The sequence below is a fragment of the Pelophylax lessonae genome, assembly GCF_965119305.1.
Source record: "Pelophylax lessonae genome assembly, chromosome: 3".
In the NCBI taxonomy this organism is placed as follows: domain Eukaryota; kingdom Metazoa; phylum Chordata; class Amphibia; order Anura; family Ranidae; genus Pelophylax; species Pelophylax lessonae.
In genome coordinates this window covers 44,352,803-44,379,561 of record NC_138770.1, presented here as the reverse complement: position 1 = coordinate 44,379,561, position 26,759 = coordinate 44,352,803, and the positions used below count along the sequence as shown (strand labels likewise).

General features: G+C 47.2%; 1 protein-coding gene across 1 annotated transcript in view; it reads right to left on the bottom strand.

Moving 5' to 3' along the window:
• Nucleotides 1-25,555, bottom strand: part of SLC30A3 (solute carrier family 30 member 3) — a 71,468-nt gene extending 45,913 nt beyond the window's left edge. Inside the window, exons 1-5 of the mRNA XM_082251397.1 lie at nucleotides 25,376-25,555; nucleotides 16,219-16,424; nucleotides 15,996-16,142; nucleotides 4,902-5,055; nucleotides 2,778-2,988 (exon numbers count right to left, since the gene is read on the bottom strand). Coding sequence (XP_082107523.1) covers nucleotides 2,778-2,988; nucleotides 4,902-5,055; nucleotides 15,996-16,142; nucleotides 16,219-16,424; nucleotides 25,376-25,443 — 786 coding nt within the window. The 5' untranslated portion in view covers nucleotides 25,444-25,555. The remainder of the gene's footprint in view (nucleotides 1-2,777; nucleotides 2,989-4,901; nucleotides 5,056-15,995; nucleotides 16,143-16,218; nucleotides 16,425-25,375) is intronic.
• Nucleotides 25,556-26,759: the final 1,204 nt, after the last annotated feature.

Genomic DNA, 26,759 nt, shown 5'->3' with positions numbered 1-26,759 from the left:
TATGTCCAGGCATCAGTGGGAGTAAACAATTCCACATGGTTGGGATTGAGGGGAGTAATAGTGCCCAATCATTGGTGTCAGTGGGAGGAATAGTGCCACATCACTGGTGTCAGTGGGAAGAATAGTGCCCCATGGTTAGTATGAGTGAGAGTAACAGTGCCCCATTGTTGGTATCATTGGGAGGAACATTGCTCCATCATTGGTATCAATGGGAGGAATAGTGCCCAATCATTGGTGTCAGTGGGAGGAATAGCGCCCCATCATTGGTGTCAGTGGGAGGAATAGTGCCCAATCATTGGTATCAGTGGGAAGAATAGTGCCCCATGGTTAGTATGAGTGAGAGTAACAGTGCCCCATTGTTGGTATCATTGGGAGGAACATTGCTCCATCATTGGTATCAATGGGAGGAATAGTGCCTAATCATTGGTGTCAGTGGGAAGAATAGTGCCCCATGGTTAGTATGAGTGAGAGTAACAGTGCCCCATTGTTGGTATCAATGGGAGGAATAGTGCCTAATCATTGGTGTCAGTGGGAGGAATAGTGCCACATCATTATTGTTAGTGGAAGTAATAGTGCTCTATCAGTATCAGTGGGAAGAATAGTGCCCCATCAATGGTGTCAGTGGGAGGAATAGTGCCCCATCGTTGGTATCAATAAGAGGAATAGTGCCCCATAATTAGTATCAGTGGGAGGAATAGTGCCCAATCATGGAATAGTGCCCCATCATTGGTGTCAGTGGAAGGAATAGCGTCCCTTTATTGGTGTCAGTGGAAGGAATAGTGCCCCATTGTTGGTATCATTGAGAGGAATAGTTCCCCATCATTGGTGTCAGTGGGAAGAATAGTGCCCCATCGTTGGTATCAATGGGAGGAAAAGTGCCCCATCATTGGTGTCAGTGGGAGGAATAGTGCCTCATTGTTGGTATCAATGGGAGGAATATTGCCCCATCATTAGTGTCAGTGGGAGGAATAGTGCCCCATCATGGGTGTCAGTTGGAGGAATAGTGCCCTATCATTGGTATCAGTGGAAGGAATAGTGCCCCATCATTGGTTTCAATGGAAGGAATAGTGCCCCATCATTGGTATCAGTGGAAGGAATAGTGCCCCATCATTGGTATCAGTGGGAGGAATAGTGTCTCATCATTGGTATCAGTGGGAGGAATAGTGCCCCATCATTGGTGTCAGTGGGAGGAATAGTGCCCCATCATTGGTATCAATGGAAGGAATAGTGCCCCATCATTGGTATCAGTGGGAGGAATAGTGCCCCATTATTGGTATCAGTGGGAGGAATAGTGCCCCATCATTGGTATCAGTGGAAGGAATAGTGCCCCATCATTGGTATCAATGGAAGGAATAGTGTCCCATTATTAGTGTCTGTAGGTCTACGTCGCTAGCCTGTGAGGCTCTAGGGAGCGAGCGCACGCCGCCGGATGCACGCTCCCACTCCCGCTCGCTCATGGACCCCCCCCCCCCCCGCGCGTGTGCCCGGCGGACCCGATGTCCGCCGGGCACTCGCGATCGTCGGTTACACCGGGAGAAAGGCAGGCGGCTAATGTAAACAAAGCCGCCTGTCAGTCTCCCCTGTGTAAGAATGGAGATCACACGGTTCTGCTATGTAGGACTGTTGATCTCTGTTCTTACACCTCAAGCCACAGCCAATCACAGTTAGAATAACGCCCCTAGGGACACACTTAACCCCTCCCTCTCAAAAAAAGTTAACCCCTTCACTGCCAGTGTCATTTTTACAGTAACAGCGCATATTTATAGCACTGATTACTGTAGTAATGTCACTGGTAACCCCAAAAGTGTAAAAAATGTCAGTCAGGGGTCCAATCTGTCCGCCGAAATGTCGCAGTCCCGCAAAAAAAATCACAGATCGCCGCCATTTCTCGTTTAAAAAAAAAAAAACAACTAAAATGACAAAAATCTTTGACTTAGTTAGTAAACGCAATAACTTTTGCGCAAACCAATCAAAATAGGCTTTTTGAGATTTTTTTTTTACCAAACATAGGTAGCATAAAACAAATTGGCCTAAAATGTTAAAAAATTTTGATTTTTACATTTTTTTTTTTTTGGGGAATTTCATATAAAAAAATTTGAAAAATATTGTTATTTTTGCAAAATTGACGCTCTTTTTTTGTTTATAGCGCATGATCGAAAAATCGCACAGGTGATCAAATACCACCAAAAGAAAGCTCTGTTTGTGGGAAAAAAAGGACGTCAAATTCGTTTAGGTACAGCGTCGCACGACCGCGCAATTGTCCGTTAAAGTCACGCAGTGCCGAATCGCAAAATGGGCCCTGGTCAGGAAGGGGGTAAAATCTTCCGGGGCTTAAGTGGTTAAGGTCACTGACAGTAGGGAACTTGCCAGGGTGCCCCATTAAAATGTTGTGATGGGGCCCCATGATCTGTTCCAGACCACAGCCTGGAACATTCCCCAAATAACAACCCCCGATCTGTATAATCCACCCTCCCCACACCCAGCCTGCTTTTCCTGTAACTTCATTTTCCTCTCTCACCTTCTCAGATGTCTCTTATTTAATGTAGAAAAGGCTCGGCGTTTCTTCTAAACAATTATAAGGTGTAAGAGGAGGAACGGACGCACTTACAGCAGAGATTTCACTGGAAGCTTTTCTCAGTTAGCTGCGAAAATAATCCTTATGGTCGTCCCTTGTGGCCCCCTCACAGCTTCTCAAATCACCTCAAGAAGCACTCTTTGTAAAAATTGGCATGTAAAGCATAATAAGCATTCAGTCCTCATAGTGACCCTTCGCTCACCTTGAAGTAGATAATAATGGCGGCCACCATCACTCCAATACTCTGCAGGAGGTCTCCGAGCACGTGGATGAAGGCGGCTCTGACGCTTGTATTGCCATGGGGTCCCAGTTGAAGGGGAAGGCCACCGGTAGGACTGTCTCCAATTTTCTCATACCCTGAGCCGTGGCTGTGCCCGTGGAAGGTGGTGGACTGGTGAAGGATATAGGCCATGCTTGGGGAACAAGGACATCCATAGTCAATATTGGGGATGAGGCTCTGGATTCTCACAAACAACTCTTTAGGGCTCAATTACACTTGCTTCAAAATGTGGCATTGGACACACTTTTTTAAAGTGCTCTGAATGGCAGTCAAAGCGTCTGGCCCAAAATAAAATGGTTACCTTACAGTCCTATTCACACGTTGTGTTTGCTTTGCTTCGCTTCAAAAATGATACCCCATGTCGCTTTGTTGGTGCTTCAAAGCATCTCCAAAGCCTCCATAGAAGTCTATTACAACGTTCGTTTACAGCACCTGAATCTTTTGAGGAGCATTTATTCAGAGTTGCTTTGGAGGGATAGCAGGTATGAGATATCCCAGGATGCACTGGGAAATCAACATGTGAACCAGAAAGACATCATCAGCAGTCACTTCTGTTTCATGTGTAAATATTTTGGAGGTGTCTGGTGCAGACGCCGTATCTGGTGTGGAACAGGAGGAAGGTGAGCAGGGTCTGGAGTGGAGCAACTGGCAGACGATACACACATGGTGTGCAACATGGGAATACTATAGCGAAGGGTGAGCAGAGATCAGAGAGAGAACTGAACGGCAGAAGATCAGCAGAGCTGGGGGACCAGAGCAGGAGAAACTAACAATGTCACACATGGTGGGAGCAATATACAGGCATACCCTGCTTTAAGTACACTCACTTTAAGTACACTCGCGAGTAAGGACACAGCTTGTTCAGCTTGACATGGCACTACTCCTGTTTTTTAACATTGGCGTCTATAGGAAATCTTGGTCAGCTTGACATGGCACTGCTCCCAAACCATAAGTGACAGGGATACCAAACTTAGGGAGCACCGAGAGGGGACCCAGGACTACAACATATCCTGTTTGTGTTTGGCCAGCTTGCCTAGGTAATCTACTATGTCATAGTCCTGGATCCCCTTAACATGCTCCCCAAGCTTGGTGTCCTTGTCACATGGTTTGGGAGCAATGCCATGTCAAACTGACCAAGATTTCCTATGGAGCTAGTGTATTTACATGCATTGAGAAATTAAAAAAGGTATTGTTTCACTTTAAGTACATTTTCGTTTTACATACATGCTCTGGTCCCATTGTGTACTTAAAAGTGGGGTATGCCTGTAGTGAGAGATGAATGGGGACAAGAGAGAGAAAGAAGGATAAGCAAACCAGAGGATCAGCAGAGCTGGGGGTTACTAGTGAGCGGGGATCAGCAGAGTTGGGGGTTACTTCTGAGCGGGGGATCAGCAGAGCTGGGGGTTACTACTGAGTGGGGGATCAGCAGAGCTGGAGGCTACTACTGAGTAGGGGATCAGCAGAGCTGGGGGTTACTACTGAGCAGGGGATCAGCAGAGCTGGGTGTTACTGCTGAGTGGGGGATCAGCAGAGCTGGGGGTTACTACTGAATGGGGAGAGCTAGGGGTTACTACTTAGTGGGGGTATCAGCAGGGCTGGGGGTAGTAGTGAGCAGGGGATCTGCTGAATGAGGGTACTAATAAGCTGGGGATCTGTTGAACATGGGTACTAATGCACTAGGGATCTACTGGTCCTCTTTATAAAAAAAATAGTAAACACATAGGGCATTTGCCAAGCTTAATTAAAGCTTCAACAAAGCATCACCAAAGCCTCACTGAAGCGTCAAAAACACATCAAAAAAGCATGTTGAAGCGGTAGGTGCTTTAATGTTTGTTAAAGTCGAAGCAAGTGTAAATGCGCCTTAATGCTGCCTCACAGATTACTGGTTGGTGACAACTCAGGAGCGCAGTTGGGAGACAGGGAGAGAGCGTTGTCACCCTACAAAAGGAAGTGCCTGAAGAAGGACCTTACTTTTTAAGTTACATTAAAGCTTCTATGAAATATTAGGGTTTGGGTTTACATCAAGTTTTAATGTTCTTCACTCACATGATGTTGACGACCACAGCGCAGCCAGACGTGATCAGCATGACGTGTCCATCAATATCATAGTCGTTATTGATGATCCGAGCGGCAGCCAGGTACACCAACACCCCCGTCACAATCCAGATGGAGAGGACCGACGCCAAAGCCCCTAGGATCTCTACATCAATGGAGAGATATCACAGCAAGAATCCACCAAACACAAGATGATAAAATACAAGAGGAATCAACCATACATCTACCAACCATGCCTGGCCTTCTATGAAGGTTTACATGTAAGACCAAATATGAAACAGTCTCTACCCAGATATTCCAAAAAAGACAGAAAAGTCTACGAATGTTAGGGACAGTCTTTCTCAACCTGTTTAATATTATGGACCCCGTGATGTAACTTTCCAGTCTCAGGGAGCCCCTGATGATAATTATTATAACATCTCAAGGTTCTTTAGCGTGAACAGTAAGTTGTAGATGTAAGAATAAATACATGAATAAGGAAGGTGACATACAGTGCCTTGCGAAAGTATTCGGCCCCCTTGAACTTTTCGACCTTTTGCCACATTTAAGGCTTCAAACATAAAGATATAAAACTGTAATTTTTTGTGAAGAATCAACAACAAGTGGGACACAATCATGAAGTGGAATGAAATTTATTGGATATTTCAAACTTTGTTAACAAATAAAAAACTGAAAAATTATTCAGCCCCTTTACTTTCAGTGCAGCAAACTCTCTCCAGAAGTTCAGTGAGGATCTCTGAATGATCCAATGTTGACCTAAATGACTAATGATGATAAATAGAATCCACCTGTGTGTAATCAAGTCTCCGTATAAATGCACCTGCACTGTGATAGTCTCAGAGGTCCGTTTAAAGCGCAGAGAGCATCATGAAGAACAAGGAACACACCAGGCAGGTCCGAGATACTGTTGTGGAGAAGTTTAAAGCCGGATTTGGATACAAAAAGATTTCCCAAGCTTTAAACATCCCAAGGAGCACTGCGCAAGCGATAATATTGAAATAGAAGGAGTATCAGACCACTGCAAATCTACAAAGACCTGGCCGTCCCTCTAAACTTTCAGCTCATACAAGGAGAAGACTGATCAGAGATGCAGCCAAGAGGCCCATGATCACTCTGGATGAACTGCAGAGATCTACAGCTGAGGTGGGAGACTCTGTCCATAGGACAACAATCAGTCGTATACAGCACAAATCTGGCCTTTATGTGGCAAGAGTGGCAAGAAGAAAGCCATTTCTTAAAGATATCCATAAAAAGTGTTGTTTAAAGTTTGCCACAAGCCACCTGGGAGACACCAAACATGTGGAAGAAGGTGCTCTGGTCAGATGAAACCAAAATCAAACTTTTTGGCAACAATGCAAAACTTTATATTTGGCGTAAAAGCAACACAGCTCATCACCCTGAACACACCATCCCCACTGTCAAACATGGTGGTGGCAGCATCATGGTTTGGGCCTGCTTTTCTTCAGCAGGGACTGGGAAGATGGTTAAAATTGATGGGAAGATGGATGGAGCCAAATACAGGACCATTCTGGAAGAAAACCTGATGGAGTCTGCAAAAGACCTGAGACTGGGACGGAGATTTGTCTTCCAACAAGACAATGATCCAAACCATAAAGCAAAATCTACAATGGAATGGTTCACAAATAAACATATCCAGGTGTTAGAATGGCCAAGTCAAAGTCCAGACCTGAATCCAATCGAGAATCTGTGGAAAGAACTGAAAACTGCTGTTCACAAACGCTCTCCATCCAACCTCACTGAGCTCAAGCTGTTTTACAAGGAGAAATGGGCAAACATTTCAGTCTCTCGATGTGCAAAACTGATAGAGACATACCCCAAGCGACTTACAGCTGTAATCGCAGCAAAAGGTGGCGCTACAAAGTATTAAGGGGGCTGAATAATTTTGCACGCCCAATTTTTCAGTTTTTTATTTGTTAAAAAAGTTTGAAATATCCAATAAATTTAGTTCCACTTCATGATTGTGTCCCACTTGTTGTTGATTCCTCACAAAAAATTACAGTTTTATATCTTTATGTTTGAAGTCTGAAATGTGGCAAAAGGTCGAAAAGTTCAAGGGGGCCGAATACTTTCGCAAGGCACTGTAATGCACATATTTGACAAATTTACCCCCTTGAAATGAGGTGGCCAATGGGAAGAATGCTCCTTACATTGGTGATCAGTGGGAAGAATGTTCCTTACATTGGTGATCAGTGGGAAGAATGTTCCTTACATTGGTGATCAGTGGGAAGAATGTTCCTTACATTGGTGATCAGTGGGAAGAATGTTCCTTACATTGGTGGACATTGGGAAGAATGTTCCTTACATTGGTGGACATTGGGAAGAATGCCCCTTCCTTGGTGGTCATTGGAAAGAATGCACCATTCATTGATGGTCAGTGGGAAGAATGCCCCTTACAACCGTGGTCAGTGAAACAAATGTCCTTTACAGTAGTGACCAGTGGGAAGAACGCCCAGGGCCGTCCTTAGGTGTTCAGGCGCCCTGTGCGAGCTAATCCTGTGGCGCCCCCCCCCCCCCCCCCCACCGCATGCACGTGACCCCCCGCTCATTTTCTTGCACCTTTTTTGCACTTTGACTTTTCTTTTTTATGATCTCTAATAACTTAGCCCCCATTACATTAGAGACGATTCTTGTTTTCCAGGGGGATATTTCCTGGGGGGATATTGTCCTGATACCATACCCTGCAGCTAGGAGACTGAGGCACAGCAGCACAGGGGGAAGTAAGCGGCGGCCGGGGCCTGTGTTAACCCTCTCGAGGCCGTGGTCGCCGCTTACCTCCCGCTGTGCGGCCTGATCATCTGCGAGCTGTGATGGCCGCACGGCGCCCCTGTTGCCCATGGCGCCCTGTGCGGCCGCACAGCTCGCACACCCCAAAGGCCGGCCCTGAGAACGCCCCCTACATTGGTGGTCAGTGGGAAGAAATTTCCTAACGTTGGTGGTCGGTGAGAATGAAGAGAAAAGGTCAGAGAAGAAGACCACCAGTGTAAGATAAAAATATGCCTGCAAACCTTTTTTTGCAGGCATACCTTTGTCTTACATTGGTGATCATTGGGAAGAATGTTCCTTACATTGGTGATCAGTGGGAAGAATGCTCCTTACATTGGTGGTCAGTGGGAAGAATGCTCCTTACATTGGTGGTCAGTGGAAGAATGTCCCTTACATTGGTAAACAGTGGTAAGAATGCCCCTTACATTGGTGATCAGTGGGAAGAATGTTCCTTACATTGGTGATCAGTGGGAAGAATGCTCCTTACATTGGTGGTCAGTGGGAAGAATGCTCCTTACATTGGTGGTCAGTGGGAAGAATGCTCCTTACATTGGTGATCAGTGGGAAGAATTTTCCATACATTGGTGATCAGTGGGAAGAATGTCCCTTACATTGGTGATCAGTGGGAAGAATGTTCCTTACATTGGTGATCAGTGGGAAGAATGCCCCTTACATTGGTGATCGGTGGGAAGAATGTTCCTTACATTGGAGGTCAGTGGGAAGAATGTCCCTTACATTGGTGGTCAGTGGGAAGAATGCTCCTTACATTGGTGGTCAGTGGAAGAATGTCCCTTACATTGGTGATCAGTGGGAAGGATGCTCCTTACATTGGTGATCGGTGGGAAGAATGTTCCTTACATTGGAGGTCCAGACAGGTCCACAGAAACGGCCACTCTACCGAGTCAAATGCTTTAGCCGTGTCCAATGAGACCACCACCCTGCCACCCATTCCGTCGTGCCGTGCCTGGAGATTCATAAATAACCGGCGAAGGTTAAATGAGGTGTTCCTCCCAGGCATGAACCCGGCCTGGTCCGAGTGTACGAGTGAAAGGATCACCTTGTTAAGGCGGAGGGATAAAATTTTCGCAAGGATTTTAGTGTCTACTGGGAGCAAAGAGATGGGACGGTAAGACTCTGGGGCGTGTACATCCTTGCCCGGCTTGGGAATGAGCACAATTAGCGCCTCCCGCATAGAAGGGGGTAGGGTTGCATCTTTGAATAGAGATTGAAACAAAGCCAATAATTTAGGAGAAAGGAGTTCCGAATATTGGGAGAAAAATTCAATCGGGAGGCCGTCCAGGCCGGGGGCCTTAGACCTAGGGAACTTGGACACGGCTGCTGCAATCTCTTCCACAGAGATGGGTGCCTCGAGGGTCGCCAACTGGTCGGGTGTCAAAGTGGGAAAGTCAATAGAGTCCAAAAAGTCATGCATGTCAGTGCAGTCAGCGGGAGCCCTAGAGGTGTAAAGAGTACTAAAAAATGAGCGGAAGCACTGTGTCACCGCAGCAGGATCAGCGATCTCATTACCCAGGTCATCCTTCAAAGTAATAACTACCGGGGGCCTATCCTCACAATGAACTAAGTATGCGAGGAGTTTCCCCGCCCGCTCACCATGTGCAAACAGATTCTGCTTCTGAAAAAACATCTTAGATTTTGCCCTCTCGTAGTCAAGTTGGGAAAGGACTTTAGAGGTCAATTTATACTGAGATTCATGTGCTGGAGTCGGGTCCCCCATAAAGGCCTGTTCAGCTTCAATTAGATTTGTCGTTGCCCTGGAGATCTCCTCGGCAGCCCGTGCTCTAACAGCCTTGATTTTGGAAATCATAGTGGATCTGGCGAACAGTTTAAACGCCTCCCACACCGCAGCCGGGGAGGCAGTGCCCTCATTGTCAGAAAAGAATTGTGTCCAGGTCCCCTCAATGTCGTTCCCATCCGACACCAAGGGGAGCCAGGCGGGATTCAGGCGCCAGGCCGGGGGAGGTCTATTGCAGGGCAAGGACAACAGTATCCAATAAGGGCAGTGATCAGACAGAGTCCGTGGGGCGAAGCCTGCCGTCAGTAACCTGGGGAGCAGGGTTCGAGACAGCAATATCAGATCAATGCGTGACATAGAGTGGTGTGCAGCCGAAAAACAGGAGTACGCGCGCTGCGCGGGGTATTTGCTGCGCCAAGAGTCGGCCAAACCAAAGCTCTCCAACAATCGGGAGAACCTGGTCGGGGACGACCCCGGCGGCACCTGGGAGGCGCCACCGGACCTATCCAGACCCGAGTCCATCACATTGTTAAAGTCACCCAGCCAGATCACCGGGGCCCCTGGGCTCTGTGCCATAAACGCCAGTCCCTCCATAATAATCACAGCAGAGTAAGGGGGGGGCACATAGAAAGCCATCAGTAGCATCAATTCCCCATAGACTGACGTTTTGAGAAAAACATATCTACCCATTGGGTCGACCTGGGATCCTAGGAGCTGGAAATGTACCGATTTGGCCACCAGTAGCGCCACACCCCTGGAGTGTGAGCTATAAGCAGAGTGCTGCACCCAACCAACCCAGGGACGTTTGAGGGACTGTTGTACACGGCCCTCCAAATGTGTCTCCACCAGAACTATAATATCAGCCCGTACACGGCGTAGGACATTAAAGACAGCCGTTCGTTTAATCTTATCACGCATACCCCTGACATTCCACGTCAACAATTTCAATGCGGCCATGGCAGGGGTAGTACAGAGCGCGGAGCGGAGGCTCCCAGGATCTCAGGCAGTAAGGCCACGGAACCAACTAGTCCACGGTCACACACCAGTGGCGATAAACGGCAGCAAAAGAGCAAATAATTATTACTTGAGGTCAATGTGCATAAAACAGAAACAGTATAGAGATTGTACCAAATATAAACCATAAACAATGGTAACACCCCAATCCCCCCACCCTGCCCTGCACCAACCCCAACTTGTGCGGGCATGTTCCCAAACAAGTGCCTCAACCAGAACAGGCCCACATGCGACTGGGAAAGAGCAAGATCAGGAGGCCAGGGACCCCCAAGGCATGCAGCAAAAATACAGCAAAATACAAATAGAATAAACAAGGGGGCCCGGGGGCCCAGGTCCAGCAGAAGTCGCAGGGGGCAACAGGGGAGTTGGGCACAAACACACGCCTTAGCGGGTGTAGGGGGCGAAAACCAACAGGTGTATCGCTGGGTAGCAAAGCCTATGGGCAGGTGGAAGTCCATAGGAAGAGAACAGAGAAATCAGTTCCATCTGTGGAGCTAGGGCGCTCCGCCGGTCAAACACAGGAGCAATAGTGCAGGAAAATGAGGGGGGAGGGGGGGGGGGGAAGGGGGATGCAAAGTCTTGAGTTCCACAGGATCTACAAAACCCCTCCTCCACCCTTGCAGCAGCTTAAGGTATAGGCCATCAGGGAGAAAGTATCATGAGGTCGCCAGGGCAAGGTGGTCAGGCTCTAGCTTCCAGTCCTTCTAGCCAGGAGATGGCGGCTTCCGGATCCTCAAAGAAGTGGGCTCGGTCCTCGCCCTCCACTCTAAGACGGGCCGGATACAACATGGAGTATTTGATATTCTTGATACGCAGTCTGCGTTTGACCTCCAAAAAGCTCTTGCGGCGCCTCTGGACCTCAGCAGAGAAGTCGGGGAAAATCGCTATTTTGTGATTTCCAAATGGAATGTTCCCCTTAACCCTGGCCAGGCGCAATATGGCATCTCGGTCCCGATAGTTCAGGAATTTAGCGATGAACGTGCGGGGGGGTGCACCCTGAGGGGGGGGGCGCCCTGAGAGGCGATGTGCACGTTCCACAACAAAAGTGGGTGAAAAGGATTCTCTGCCATAAGTCTGAGTGAGCAATTGTTCCAAATATGATGAGGGGTCAGCACCTTCAGAGCCCTCCGGGAGGCCAATGAACCGCAGGTTACAGCGGCGCAGCCTATTCTCCATGTCATCTTGTTTTTGGAGGATAAGGTGTACTTGTTGCTGCAGCCTGTCTGAGGAGCTTTGCAATGGGGGGAGGGAGTCCTCCACCTCACTAATTCTGTGTTCAGCCTCACCAACTCTGTCCCTCAGCTTCTGCATATCCTGACGCATCAAAGAAATATCTACCTTCACCTCCTCGATTTTAGTTGTCAGCATGGTCTGGCAAGTAGCAATCGCTTCCAAAACCTTGGATGTAGCAGGGCTCTCAGGCTCCTCCACCACGAGCGACGGGCCGGCGCCATCTTGGATCGGGGCCTCCTTCTCCAGCCTCCGGAATGCAGCCAGTTTTGCCGCAGCTTCAGAGCCTTTCTTCGGCGGAGACATGCGGAGGTCGGTGCCGCGGGTGTGCGGGAGGTGAAGGAAGGATTATCGTGCCCGAAGGGCTGCAGGATTAGCGGTGAAGGATATCGGTCCGGCGGAGCTCCTCTCACACACGTCCTCTCACATGCTGCGCCAGGCCACGCCCCCCTTACATTGGAGGTCAGTGGGAAGAATGTCCCTTACATTGGTGGTCAGTGGGAAGAATGCTCCTTACATTGGTGGTCAGTGGAAGAATGTCCCTTACATTGGTGATCAGTGGGAAGGATGCTCCTTACATTGGTGATCAGTGGGAAGGATGCTCCTTACATTGGTGATCAGTGGGAAGAATGTTCCTTACATTGGTGATCAGTGGGAAGAATGCTCCTTACATTGGTGATCAGTGGGAAGAATGTCCCTTACATTGGTGATCAGTGGGAAGAATGCTCCTTACATTGGTGATCAGTGGGAAGAATGTCCCTTACATTGGTGATCAGTGGGAAGAATTTTCCTTACATTGGTGATCAGTGGGAAGAATGCTCCTTACATTGGTGGTCAGTGGGAAGAATGTCCCTTACATTGGTGATCAGTGAGAAGAATGTCCCTTACATTGGTGATCAGTGGGAAGAATGCTCCTTACATTGGTGATCAGTGGGAAGAATTTTCCTTACATTGGTGATCAGTGGGAAGAATGCTCCTTACATTGGTGATCAGTGGGAAGAATTTTCCTTACATTGGTGATCAGTGGGAAGAATGTCCCTTACATTGGTGATCAGTGGGAGGAATGTCCCTTACATTGGTGATCATTGGGAGGAATGTCCCTTACATTGGTGATCATTGGGAGGAATGTCCCTTACATTGGTGGTCAGTGGGAGGGATGTCCCTTACATTGGTGGTCAATAGGAAGAATGTCCCTTCCTTGGTGATCAGTGGAAAGAATGCACCTTTTATTGATGGTCAGTGGGAAGAATGCCCCTTACAATAGTGGTCAGTGAAACAAATGTCCTTTACAGTAGTGACCAGTGGGAAGAATGCCCCCTACATTGGTGGTCAGAGGGAAGAATTTTCCTAACGTTGGTGGTCAGTGAGAATGAAGAGAAAAGGTCAGAGAAGAAGACCACCAATGTAAGACAAAAATATGCCTGCAAACCTTTTTTTGCAGGCATACCTTTGTCTTACATTGGTGGTCAGTGGGAAGAATGTCCCTTACATTGGTGATCAGTGGGAAGAATGTCCCTTACATTGGTGGCAATTGGGAAGAATGTCCCTTACATTGGGGGTCAGTGAGAAAAATGTCCCTTATATTTGATGGTCAGCAGTAAAAACTTTCTTTACATAGGTGGTCAATTGGAAGAATTCTCCTTAAATTATTGGCCAATATGAAGATTGCCAGGGACCTGGGTCTCCCCCCAGTCCACAAACATACAGTTTACAGATTAAAGGAATTCCGAGCTGTCCCCATTAAGTTTAGAAGAGGGTGTCCTACAAACATCAGGACAAGGGCACACTACACAACCATAAAAGAAGTCCCAAAAAACAAGGTTTGCCGGCATATCTTTGTCTTGTTACCATGTCTGCTCATGAATCTAGTTAAGAATAGAACACTGAACAGTAATGGTGTCAATGGGAGGATACCCAGGAGGAAACCAGTGCTTAATAACATAGTCCCTCTCTCCTACTATCTGTAGAATTATTGAATGTTCCACACAACTATTGGAACAAAGACCTTTGGCCAAGTGAAACAAAAATGGAAGTTTGGGTGACCCTTGTCTCAACTGTGAAGCATGGTGATTGAAGGATAATCAGAGGAGCCTAATTGCTGCCTTAAGACATGGAGTGCAGTTACTGATGGCTCAGTGAATTTATAGGTGTGTTGGGAAATGTCTACAGCTGGGCATCTGTCTGTAACCTAAAACTCCAAAGAATCTGGGCCATACATTATGACAGTGGTCTCCAAACTGCAGTCTGGGAGCTGGATGCAGGCCTTTGCTTGCTTTTATCCAGCCCTTGGGGCATTATTCATCCCCACTGTCAGCGATAGTGAGGCATAGTTCCTGACACCAACAATAGGGCACTATTCTTCTCACTGACACCAACTATGGGGCACTATTCCTCCCTCAGACACCAAAGATGGCACACTATTCCTCTCACTGACACCAAAGATGGCACACTATTCCTCTCACTGACACCAATGATGGGGCACTATTCCTCCCACTGATACCAATGATGGGGCACTATTCCTCCCACTGATACCAATGATGGGGCACTATTCCTCCCACTGACACCAATGATGGGGTACTATTCCTCCCACTGATACCAATGATGGGGCACTATTCCTCCCACTGACACCAATGATGGGGCACTATTCCTTCCACTGATACCAATGATGGGGCACTATTCCTCTCACTGACACCAATGATGGGGCACTATTCCTCCCACTGATACCAATGATGGGGCACTATTCCTCCCACTGACACCTATGATGGGGCACTATTCCTCCCACTGATACCAATGATGGGGCACTATTCCTCCCACTGACACCAATGATGGGGCACTATTCCTCCCACTGATACCAATGATTGGGCACTATTCCTCCCACTGACACCAATGATGGGGCACTATTCCTTCCACTGATACCAATGATGGGGCACTATTCCTCTCACTGACACCAATGTTGGGGCACTATTCCTCCCACTGATACCAATGATGGGGCACTATTCCTCCCACTGACACCAATGATGGGGCACTATTCCTTCCACTGATACCAATGATGGGGCACTATTCCTCCTCCCTCAGACACCAATGATGGCGCACTATTCCTCCCACTGATACCAATGATGGGGCACTATTCCTCCCACTGATACCAATGATGGGGCACTATTCCTCCCATTTATACCAATCATAGGGCACTATTTCTCACACTGACACCAATGATGGGGCACTATTCCTCCCATTTATACCAATCATAGGGCACAATTTCTCACACTGACACCAATGATGGGGCACTATTCCTCCCACTGATACCAATGATGGGGCACTATTCCTCCCTCAGACACCAAAGATGGCACACTATTCCTCCCACTGACACCAATGACGGGGCACTATTCCTCCCACTGATACCAATGATGGGGCACTATTTCTCCCACTGACACCAATGATGGGGCACTATTCCTCCCTCAGACACCAATGATGGCACACTATTCCTCCCACTGACACCAATGATGGGGCACTAGTCCTCCCACTGATACCAATGATGGGGCACTATTCCTCCCATTTATACCAATCATAGGGCACTATTCCTCAAACTGACACCAATGATGGGGCACTATTCCTCCCACTGACACCAATGATGGGGCACTATTCCTCCCACTGACACCAATGATGGGGCACTATTCCTCCCACTGACACCAATGATGGGGCACTATTCCTCCCATTTATACCAATCATAGGGCACTATTCCTCACACTGATACCAATGATGGGACACTATTTCTCCCACTGATACAAAAGATGGGCACTATTCCTCCCTATCACACCAATGATAGAGCACTATTCCTCCCCATTTATACCCACTATGGGGCACTATTACTATCCCTAATAGCAATGAAAGCGCATTGTTTATTCCCACTGAGGCCAGGACATTTTCTACTCCCACTGGCCACAGTCCTGCCCCCTAAAGTTTGAAGGACAGTAAACTGGCCATTTGTTTAGAAAGTTTGGAGACCTCCGCAATATGACATCAATCCAGAACACAGTCCTGACCTCATTTCATGGCAATGCTATGGCTTAATCTAAGGCAAGCCATTGAAGCACAACATCCCTAAAAAACAGCCATTTACCATATGACGGTAGCTTCAGAAAGCCTTTAATTCAGTTCATTGCCAATAAAGTAGGCTCTGCCTGTACGATGTGACCTATTGTTGGTAAATAAGTCTGTCCTGGCCCACCCTTACATAGACATTTCTGACCGATAAAAATATAAGACTTCCTGAGAAGAGCTACAGAAAACTCTTGTGTTCCACTTACCGGACCGGTGCCAACCAAAGGTCATATGTTTGGTTGGAGGTCGTGTTGAGATCCACAAGGAGAAGATACTGACACACATACTGCCCAGGTCAGTGAGGAGATGAGCTGCATCTGTCATGATGGCCAAGCTGTGGGCAATGTAACCCCCTGGAAGGACACAGAAGGACCATGGGATGTACACTGCCCTACTGACACAGATATCTACAGCTCCATAACAAGTTACCTGCCACCTCCCCGATCATGAAGATAAAGCATATAATGCAGGCAAAGTACAGCTTCTTCCGAGCGTGAAGCTTCTGCTGGCAGTCTGATGGTAGACATGTGCCATGGCAGTGTTGGGACACGGGCCTCTCCAGCTCAATGGACACAGCCGAGCTGCCATTCGTGAAGGGTAATCCTGGGAAGAGGTCCTTGGTTCCTGAGAAGAGACTGAAACCCAAATAGGAGTCAGGGTGATAGGGAAAACCAACTTGTGTTACCTCCAATGAATGTGTTCCATGCTGATAATGGCGGTGTATTGTGGCACTCAACCAATTCTGTACCAGCTGCAGAGATGTGGACAACAGAGTAAATTAATCATTGTACTAATCTGTCTGTCTGTCCTTTGTCTCGATATAGGAAGAACCCCAGCCCTTTAAGTTCCTTCTTTACAACTAACATACACTATATTACCAAAAGTATTGGGACACCTGTCTTTACACGCACATGAACTTTAACCACTTGCCGACCGCCGCACGACTATTTACGGCGGCAGTCAGCCCCTCACAGGCAAAGCGACGTAGGGCTACGTCGCTAGCCTGTGAGGCTCTAGGGAGCGAGCGCGTGCCGCCGGAGGCGCGCTCCCGCTCCGTCACGGACCCCCGCGCGTGTGCCTGGCGGACCCGATGTCCGCCGGGCACTCGCGATCGTCCGTTACACCGGGAGAAAGGCAGGCGGCTAATGTAAACACAGCCGCCTGTCATTCTCCCCTGTGTAAGAATAGTGATCATACGGTTCTGCTATGTAGGACCGTTGATCTCTGTTCTTACACCAGTAGCCACATCCAATCACAGTTAGAATCACGCCCCTAGGGACACACTTAACCCCTCCCTCTAAAAAAAAAAAGTTAACCCCTTCACTGCCAGTGTCATTTTTACAGTAACAGTGCATATGTATAGCACTGATTACTGTAGTAATGTCACTGGTAACCCCAAAAGTGTCAAAAATGTCAGTCAGGGGTCCGATCTGTCTCCCGCAATGTCACAGTCCCGCAAAAAAAAAAATCGCAGATTGCCGCCATTACTCGTTAATAAAAACCATCAAAAATGACAAAAATCTTTCCCTTAGTTAGTAAACGCAATAACTTTTGCGCAAACCAATCAAAATAGGCTTTTTGCGATTTTTTTACCAAACATATGTAGCATAAAACAAATTGGCCTAAAATGTTACAAAATTTTGATTTTTAAATTTTTTTTTGGGGAATTTCATATAAAAAATGTGAAAAATATTGTTATTTTTGCAAAATTTATGCTTTTTGTGTTTATAGCGCATGATCAAAAAATCGCACAGGTGATCAAATACCACCAAAGAAAGCTCTGTTTGTGGGAAAAAAGGACGTAAATTTAGTGTGGGTACGGCGTCGCACGACCGCGCAATTGTCAGTTAAAGTCGCACAGTGCCGAATCGCAAAAAGTGGCCTGGGCGTAAGACAGCAAAATCCTCCGGTGGTAAAGTGGTTAAGTTCCCTCTTTACCACTAACATACACTATATTACCAAAAGTATTGGGACACCTGCCTTTACACGCACATGAACTTTAATGGCATCCCAAACATAGTCCATAGGGTTCAATATTGAGTCCACCCTTTGCAGCTATAACAGCTTCTGGGAAGGCTGTCCACAAGGTTTAGGAGTGTCTATGGGAATGTTTGACCATTCTTCCAGAGGCACATTTGTGAGGTCAGGCACTGATGTTGGAGAGAAAGCCTGGCTCTCAGTCTGTGCTCTAATTCATCCCAAAGGTGTTCTATCAGGTTTGAGGTTTAGACTCTGTGTAGGGCAGTCAAGTTCCTCCATCCCAAACTCGCTCATCCATGTCTTTATGGACCTTGCTTTGTGCACTGGTGCGCAATCATGTTGGAACAGTAAGGGGCCATCCCCAAACTGTTCCCACAAAGTTGGGAGCATGAAATTGTCCAAAATGTCTTGGTATGCTGACACCTTAAGAGTTCCCTTCACTGGAATTAAGGGGCCAGTCCCAACCCCTGAAAAACAACCCCACACCATAATCCCCCCTCCATCAAATGATTTGGACCAGTGTACAAAGAAAGGTCTATAAAGACATGGATGAGCGAGTTTGGGGTGGAGGAACTTGACTGGCCTGCACAGAGTCCTGACCTCAATCCGATAGAACACCTTTGGGATGAATTAGAGCGGAGACTGCGAGCCAGGCCTTCTCTTCTACATCAGTACCTGGCCTCACAAATGCGCTTCTGGAAGAATGATCAAACATTCCCATAGACACACTCCTAAACCTTGTGGACAGCCTTCCCAGAAGAGTTGAAGCTGTTATAGCTGCAAAGGGTGGGCCAACTCAATATTGAACCCTATGGACTAAACCTGGGATGCCATTAAAGTTCATATGCATGTAAAGGCAGGTGTCCCAATACTTTTGGTTATATAGTGTATACAGGTATTCTCTAACTAGAACTAAAAGTTCAGTGATTAACAGAAGGAGATTTGGCCTTCGCCATCCTTAATCATCTATCAGGCTCCGTACACATAAGACGGTTTAAAAAAAAAAAAACGACAAAAACGCTGGAAAAAAAAAAGCTCAAATTAGCATTGTGTGTTGGTGTTTTGCAGTTTTCGTGCCGGTGTTTAGCAGTGAAAAGCAGGTCATTAAGGAGCGTATGGCCGCCGTGTCCTTAATAACCGATGACTCATCAGCTGTCAACGAGATTCCATGCTGACAGCTAAATGTAAACAGAACAAAAAAAAAATGCATGTGGGTGCATGGGGGTCCCTCCCAATCCCTACCAGGCCCTCTGGGTCTAGCATGGATCTTAAGGGGAACTCCACACCAAAATAAAAATAAAACACAATGGGGTTCCCCTAGACCAGCATGCAGCCCAGCAAGCCAGAAAAGGAGGGTTATGAGTGAGTGACCACCCCACCCCCTTCCTGAACTATTCCAGGTCACAACATGAGGGAGTAGTGTTTTAGGGCAGGGGGGTCTCTTCCCCACAACCCTGGGCAGTGGTTGTGGGGGTCTGTGGGTGGGGGTCTTATTGGAATCTGAAAACACCTTTAACAAATTGGAAAATTAGGTGCATGGGGTGATGGAGGAGGAGCATGGGTGTGTGTGGGGGTGGAGGAGGAGGAATTTGGGGTGTGGGGGAGTAATTGTTGTGGAATATAGGGAGAGTTGGGCAATTAAGGTGTTTTTATTGGGTGTATATGGTAATGTAGGGTGAATTTGGGGTATATGTGGTAATGGATGATCAATTTGGGACATGTGGGGTGATGGAGGAGCAATATAGTTTGTGGGGGCAGATAAAGGAGAATTATGGGGTGTGTCAGATGATGGAGAGGAAATATAGAGTTTGTGGGGTGATTCAGGATGATTATTGGGTGTGTGGGGTGATGTGGGGGTAAGTATTTGGTGTGGATGGTGATTGTATAACATTTTTGGGATAATAAGCTAGGAAAATTAGGTATGCCAGGTTGTGGAGGAGAAATATAGGGTATCTGGGGTTATGGAGGTATACAATTGGGTATATGAGGTGATGGTGAGGAATATGGGGTGTTTGGGGTTATGCAGGAGTAATATGGGGTGTGTGGGGTGATGGGGACGAAATATGGGGTGTGTGAGGTGATGGAGGAGGAATATGGGGTGTGTGAGGTGATGGAGGAGGAATATGGGGTGTGTGAGGTGATGGAGGAGGAATATGGGGTGTGTGAGGTGATGGAGGAGGAATATGGGGTGTGTGAGGTGATGGAGGAGGAATAAGGGGTGTGTGAGGTGATGGAGGAGGGATATGGGGTGTGTAAGGTGAAGGAGGAGGGATATGGGGTGTGTGAGGTGATGGAGAAGGGATATGGGGTGCGTGAGATGATGGAGGAGAGATATGGGGTGTGTGAGGTGATGGAGGAGGAAAATGGAGTGAGTGAGGTGATGGAGGAGGGATATAGGGTGTGTAAGGTGATGGAGGAGAGATATGGGGTGTGTGAGGTGATGGAGGAGAGATATGGGGTGTGTGAGATGATGGAGGAGGGATACGGGGTGTGTGAGGTGATGGAGGAGGGATATAGGGTGAGTGAGGTGATGGAGGAGGAATATGGGGTGTGTGAGATGATGGAGAAGAGATATGGGGTGGGTGAGGTGATGGAGAAGGGATATAGGGTGTGTGAGATGATGGAGGAGAGATATGGGGTGTGTGAGATGATGGAGGAGGGATATGGGGTGTGTGAGGGGATGGAGGAGGGATATGGGATGTGTGAGGTGATGGAGGAGGGATATGGGGTGAATGAGGTGATGGAGGAGGAATATGGGGTGTGTGAGATGATGGAGAAGAGATATGGGGTGGGTGAGGTAATGGATAAGGGATATGGGGTGTGTGGGAAGATGGACGGAGTAATATGGGGTGTGTGAGGTGATGAAGAAGAGATATGGGGCGTGTGAGGTGATGGAGAAGAGATATGGGGTGTGTGAGGTGATGGAGAAGGGATATGGGGTGTGTGAGGGGATGGAGAAGGGATATGGGGTGTGTGTGGCCAGATGGATGGAGTAATATGGAGTGTGTGAGGTGATGAAGAAGAGATATGGGATGTGTGAGGGGATGGGGGAGGGATATGGGGCGTGTTATGTGACGGAGGAGGGATATGGGGTGTGTAAGGTGATGGAGGAGGAATATGGGGTGTGTGAAGTGATGGAGAAGAAATGTGGGGTGTGTGAGGTGATGGAGGAGGGATATGGGGTGTGGGAAGGAATAGAGGAGGAATATAGGGTGTGTGATGTGATGGAGAAGTGATATGGGGTGTGTGAGGTGATGGAGGAGAGATATGGGGTGTGTGAGGAGATGGAGAAGGGATATGGGGTGTGTGAGGTGATGGAGGAGGAATATGGGGTGTGTGAGGTGATGGAGGAGGGATATGGGGTGTGTGAGGAGATGGAGAAGGGATATGGGGTGTGTGAGGGGATGGAGGAGGGATATGGGGTGTGTGAGATGATGGAGGAGGGATACGGGGTGTGTGAGGTGATGGAGGAGGGATATGGGGTGTGTGAGGAGATGGAGAAGGGATATGGGGTGTGTGAGGGGATGGAGGAGGGATATGGGGTGTGTGAGATGATGGAGGAGGGATACGGGGTGTGTGAGGTGATGGAGGAGGGATATGGGGTGTGTGAGGAGATGGAGAAGGGATATGGGGTGTGTGAGGGGATGGAGGAGGAATATGGGGTGTGTGAGATGATGGAGGAGGGATACGGGGTGTGTGAGGTGATGGAGGAGGGATATGGGGTGAGTGAGATGATGGAGAAGAGATATGGGGTGGGTGAGGTGATGGATAAGGGATATGGGGTGTGTGGGAAGATGGACGGAGCAATATGGGGTGTGTGAGGTGATGGAGAAGAGATATGGGGCGTGTGAGGTGATGGAGAAGAGATATGGGGTGTGTGAGGTGATGGAGAAGGGATATAGGGTGTGTGTGGCCAGATGGATGGAGTAATATGGGGTGTGTGAGGTGATGGAGTAATATGGGGTGTGTGAGGTGATGGAGGAGGGATATGGGGTGTGTAAGGTGAAGGAGAAGAGATATGGGGTGTGTGAGGGGATGGAGAAGGGATATGGGGTGTGTGTGGCCAGATGGATGGAGTAATATGGGGTGTGTGAGGTGATGGAGTAATATGGGGTGTGTGAGGTGATGGAGGAGGGATATGGGGTGTGTAAGGTGAAGGAGAAGAGATATGGGGTGTGTGAGGTGATGGAGAAGGGATATAGGGTGTGTGAGGGGATGGAGGAGGGATATGGGGCGTGTTATGTGACGGAGGAGGGATATGGGGTGTGTAAGGTGATGGAGGAGGAATATTGGGTGTGTGAAGTGATGGAGAAGAAATGTGGGGTGTGTGAGGTGATGGAGGAGGGATATGGGGCGTGGGAAGGAATAGAGGAGGAATATAGGGTGTGTGATGTGATGGAGAAGAGATATGGGGTGTGTGAGGGGATGGAGGAGGGATATGGGGTGTGTGAGAAGATGGAGAAGGGATATGGGGTGTGTGAGGAGATGGAGAAGGGATATGGGGTGAGTGAGGTGATGGAGGAGGAATATGGGGTGTGTGAGGTGATGGAGAAACGTTATGGGGTGTGTGAGGTGATGGAGAAACGTTTTGGGGTGTGTGAGGTGATGGAGGAGAGATATGGGGTGTGTGAGGTGATGGAGGAGGGATATGGGGTGTGTGAGGAGATGGAGGAGGGATATGGGGTGTGTGAGGTGAAGGAGGAGGGATATGGGGTGTGTGAGGAGATGGAGAAGGGATATGGGGTGTGTGAGGGGATGGAGAAGGGATATAGGGTGTGTGAGGTGACAGGAAAGAGATACAGGGCATGTGAGGTGATGGAGAAGAGATATGGGGTTTGTGAGGTGATGGAGAAGAGTTATGGGGTGTGTGAGGTGATGGAGATGAGATATGGGGTGTGAGAGGTGATGGAGATGAGATATGGGGTGTGTGAGGTGATGGAGATGAGATATGGGGTGTGTGAGGTGATGGAGAAGAGTTATGGGGGGTGTGTAAGGTGATGGAGATGAGATATGGAGTGTGTGAGGTGATGAAGCAGGAATATGGGGTATGTGAAATGATGGAGGAGGGATATGGGGTGTGTGAGGTGATGGAGGAGGGATATGGGGTGTGTGAGATGATGGAGGAGGGATATGGGGTGTGGGAAGTGATGGATCAGGAATATGGGGCGTGTTAAGTGATAGAGGAGGGATATAGGGTGTGTGAGGTCATGGAGGAGAAATATGGGGTGTGGGATGTGATGGAGAAGAGATATGGGGTGTATGAGATGATGGAGAAGAGTTATAGGGTGTATGAGGTGATGGAGGAGAGATATGGGGTGTGTGAGGTGATGGAGAAGAGATATGGGGTGTGTGAGGTGATGGAGAAGAGTTATGGGGTGTGTGAGGTGATGGAGAAGAGATATGGGGTGTGTGAGGTGATGGAGAAGAGTTATGGGGTGTGTGAGGTGATGGAGAAGAGATATGGGGTGTATGAGGTGATGGAGAAGAGTTATGGGGTGTGTGAGGTGATGGAGATGAGATATGGGGTGTGTGAGGTGATGGAGAAGAGTTATGGGGTGTGCAAGGTGATGGAGGAGGGATATGGGGTGTGTGAGGTGATAGAGCAGGAATATGGGGTGTGTGAGGTGATAGAGCAGGAATATGGGGTGTGTGGGGAGATGGAGGAGGGATATGGGGTGTGTGAGGTGATAGAGCAGGAATATGGGGTGTGTGAGGTGATAGAGCAGGAATATGGGGTGTGTGGGGAGATGGAGGAGGGATATGGGGTGTGTGAGGTGATAGAGCAGGAATATGGGGTGTGTGAGGTGATAGAGCAGGAATATTGGGTGTGTGGGGAGATGGAGGAGGGATATGGGGTGTGTGGGGAGATGGAGGTGTTAATATTGGGTGTAAGGAGTTATGAAAGAGTAAATATTGTGTGTGGGGTGATAGAGGGATGGATACTGGGTATGTGGGGTGAGGGAGGAGGATTATAGGGTGTGTGCAGTCATGGATGGAGGAATATAGGGTGTGTTATGGAGGGTACTCTTGGGGTACATGGAGTGATTGCGGTATCCTGGATAATATTCGGGTGATGTGTATTATATCTGGGTGGAGGAATTTAGATAATTTGGGTGAGACCTTATCTAGATTGGGTGTGGATCCGGGTGTTTGGGTGGTTTACTTTGGAGTGTTGTAGAGTGATGATCTGGATTCGGTGTTGATCATTTGAGGGGTATATGACTGGGGGTGTGCAGTTGTCGGGTGTACAGGATATTTGGATGGGGTGTGCAGTTGTCGGGTGTACAGGATATTTGGATGGGTTGTGCATTTGTCGGGTGTACAGGATATTTGGATGGGGTGTGCAGTTGTCGGGTGTACAGAATATTTGGATGGGGTGTGCAGTTGTCGGGTGTACAGGATATTTGGATGGGGTGTGCAGTTGTCGGGTGTACAGGATATTTGGATGGGGTGTGCAGTTGTCGGGTGTACAGGATATTTGGATGGGGTGTGCAGTTGTCGGGTGTACAGGATATTTGGATGGGGTGTGCAGTTGTCGGGTGTACAGAATATTTGGATGGGGTGTGCAGTTGTCGGGTGTACAGGATATTTGGATGGGGTGTGCAGTTGTCGGGTGTACAGGATATTTGGATGGGGTGTGCAGTTGTCGGGTGTACAGAATATTTGGATGGGGTGTGCAGTTGTCGGGTGTACAGGATATTTGGATGGGGTGTGCAGTTGTCGGGTGTACAGGATATTTGGATGGGGTGTGCAGTTGTCGGGTGTACAGGATATTTGGATGGGGTGTGCAGTTGTCGGGTGTACAGGATATATGGATGGGGTGTGCAGTTGTCGGGTGTACAGGATATTTGGATGGGTGTACAGGATATATGGATGGGGTGTGCAGTTGTCGGGTGTTGGTAGTGATGTGGCAATATGAGATGGTGGGGTGTAGAGACAGGATTCGGATGTGAAGGATATTTGGATGATTGTAGGGTGTAGTATTCGGGTGTGTGCGAAATGTCTGGATGGTGATGGGGTGTACAAATAATCGTGTGTAAAAGATATCTGGGTGCTAAGTATTCTGGTATCTGGAGTGTTGTCGGGTGTCCAGTATTTGGGTGTAATGATGGAAATGGGGTGTTCAGTACTAAGGTTTGGGGTGTCGGGTAAAATGAATGGTGTCGGGTGTTCAGGTTTCCCATGTAATGAATGGGATTTGGGGTGTCCAGTATTCGGCTTAATGGAGATTGTGGGAAGACCAATATTTGGGTATTATAAAGGGAGTGGGGTATCCAATTTTGAGGGGTCGGGTGTCCAGGAATCGGGTGTTGGGTGTCCAGTATTTATTTAGAGAGTGGCGTTTCCAATACTCAAGTGTGGGGTGTCCAATATTGGGGTGTGATGAAAGGTGTGGGGTGTCCAGTATTGGGGTGTAATGAAGGGTGTGTGATGTCCAATATTGGGGTGTAAAGAAGGGTGTGGGATGTCCAATATTGGGGTGTAAAGAAGGGTGTGGGATGTCCAGTATTGGGGTGTAATGAAGGATGTGGGGTGTCCAGTATTGGGGTGTAATGATGGGTGTGTAATGTCTGAGATTGGGGTGCAATGATGGGTGTGGGCTCACCTCTGGATCTTTAGTCGGGTGTTGGTCTTGTTGGGCTCCACCAGTCGGTGGGTCTCCCCGGGCTCCATAGGGTCGGGTGATCGGGACACCCGCAGTGAGATCTGCAGAGGAGGAGAGATCGCGGACTGCGGAGATCAGATCGCTGCTCGGGATCACTGCGGAGGGGACATCGCGGCGATGTGATCGGCACAGCGAGGAGAGTACATAGGGGGGAGGGGGAGACACCAGGAGCCTCACACCTCATCACTGCACCCCCCGGGACCAGAAGATTCTCACATCACCCATTATACCCATCATTATCCTCATTATTTATTATATACTTTATAATTGTTATATCAATCTCTGCACCTTGTACTGTAATTATTATTATTATCAGCCCTCACTATACATTATAATATTCATTACTTATCATTGTTTATCACATTTATTATTATCACACCTCACCGTTACTTGTTGTCAGATATCATTGTCCATTATAATTGTTATAGGAATATTCTCTGTGCCTTATTATTACTCTTAACCTATACACTAATATTATTATTATCTATCATTGTATTATTCATATTATTATTATTATTATATAATCCATCCTTATACATTATAGAAAATAGATTATAATTCTCTGTTCGTAATAATAATTATATATTATCAATTACTGCATTTTATTATAAGTAGTATTTATATTATTGTTGTTATTATTATTCATCGTACGTTATAATTTAGATTATTATTCTCTGTATAATTATTACCCTTTATAAGTTTATTATTATTATTACCTATCAGGGTATACTATACTTATTATTGTTATACTACCTATATATTTTGGATGATATCATATTATTCTCCTTGCATTATAATCATTGTATCATTAATTACCACTTATTATTATTATTATTATTATTCATTGCACGTTCTAATTGTTATATTACTATTCTTTCTACATTGTTACCCCGATATGCAGATTGATTATTACTGATAATTGTCATTGTTTGGTCATTATTATTCCCCAATCATGGTCTTATTACACCGAGTAATATCACCCATTATATTCCTAAATTATTATCCTATCCTTTATATCCTTTTTATATCCTTTACTCTCCTTTATATGATATATACTCTGTTATATGTAAATGATCATCGCTGTGTTCTCATCATTATCTGATATAACATATTATATTTTAATTATTACTGATCCCTGTATGTAATACTACTGTTACTCCTTATTATATAACTGATCACTGTCTATTATTACTGATCCCTGTATGTAATACTAATGTTACTCCTCTTTATATAATTGATCACTGTCTATTATTACTGATCCCTGTATGTAATACTAATGTTACTCCTCTTTATATAATTGATCACTGTCCATTATTACTGATCT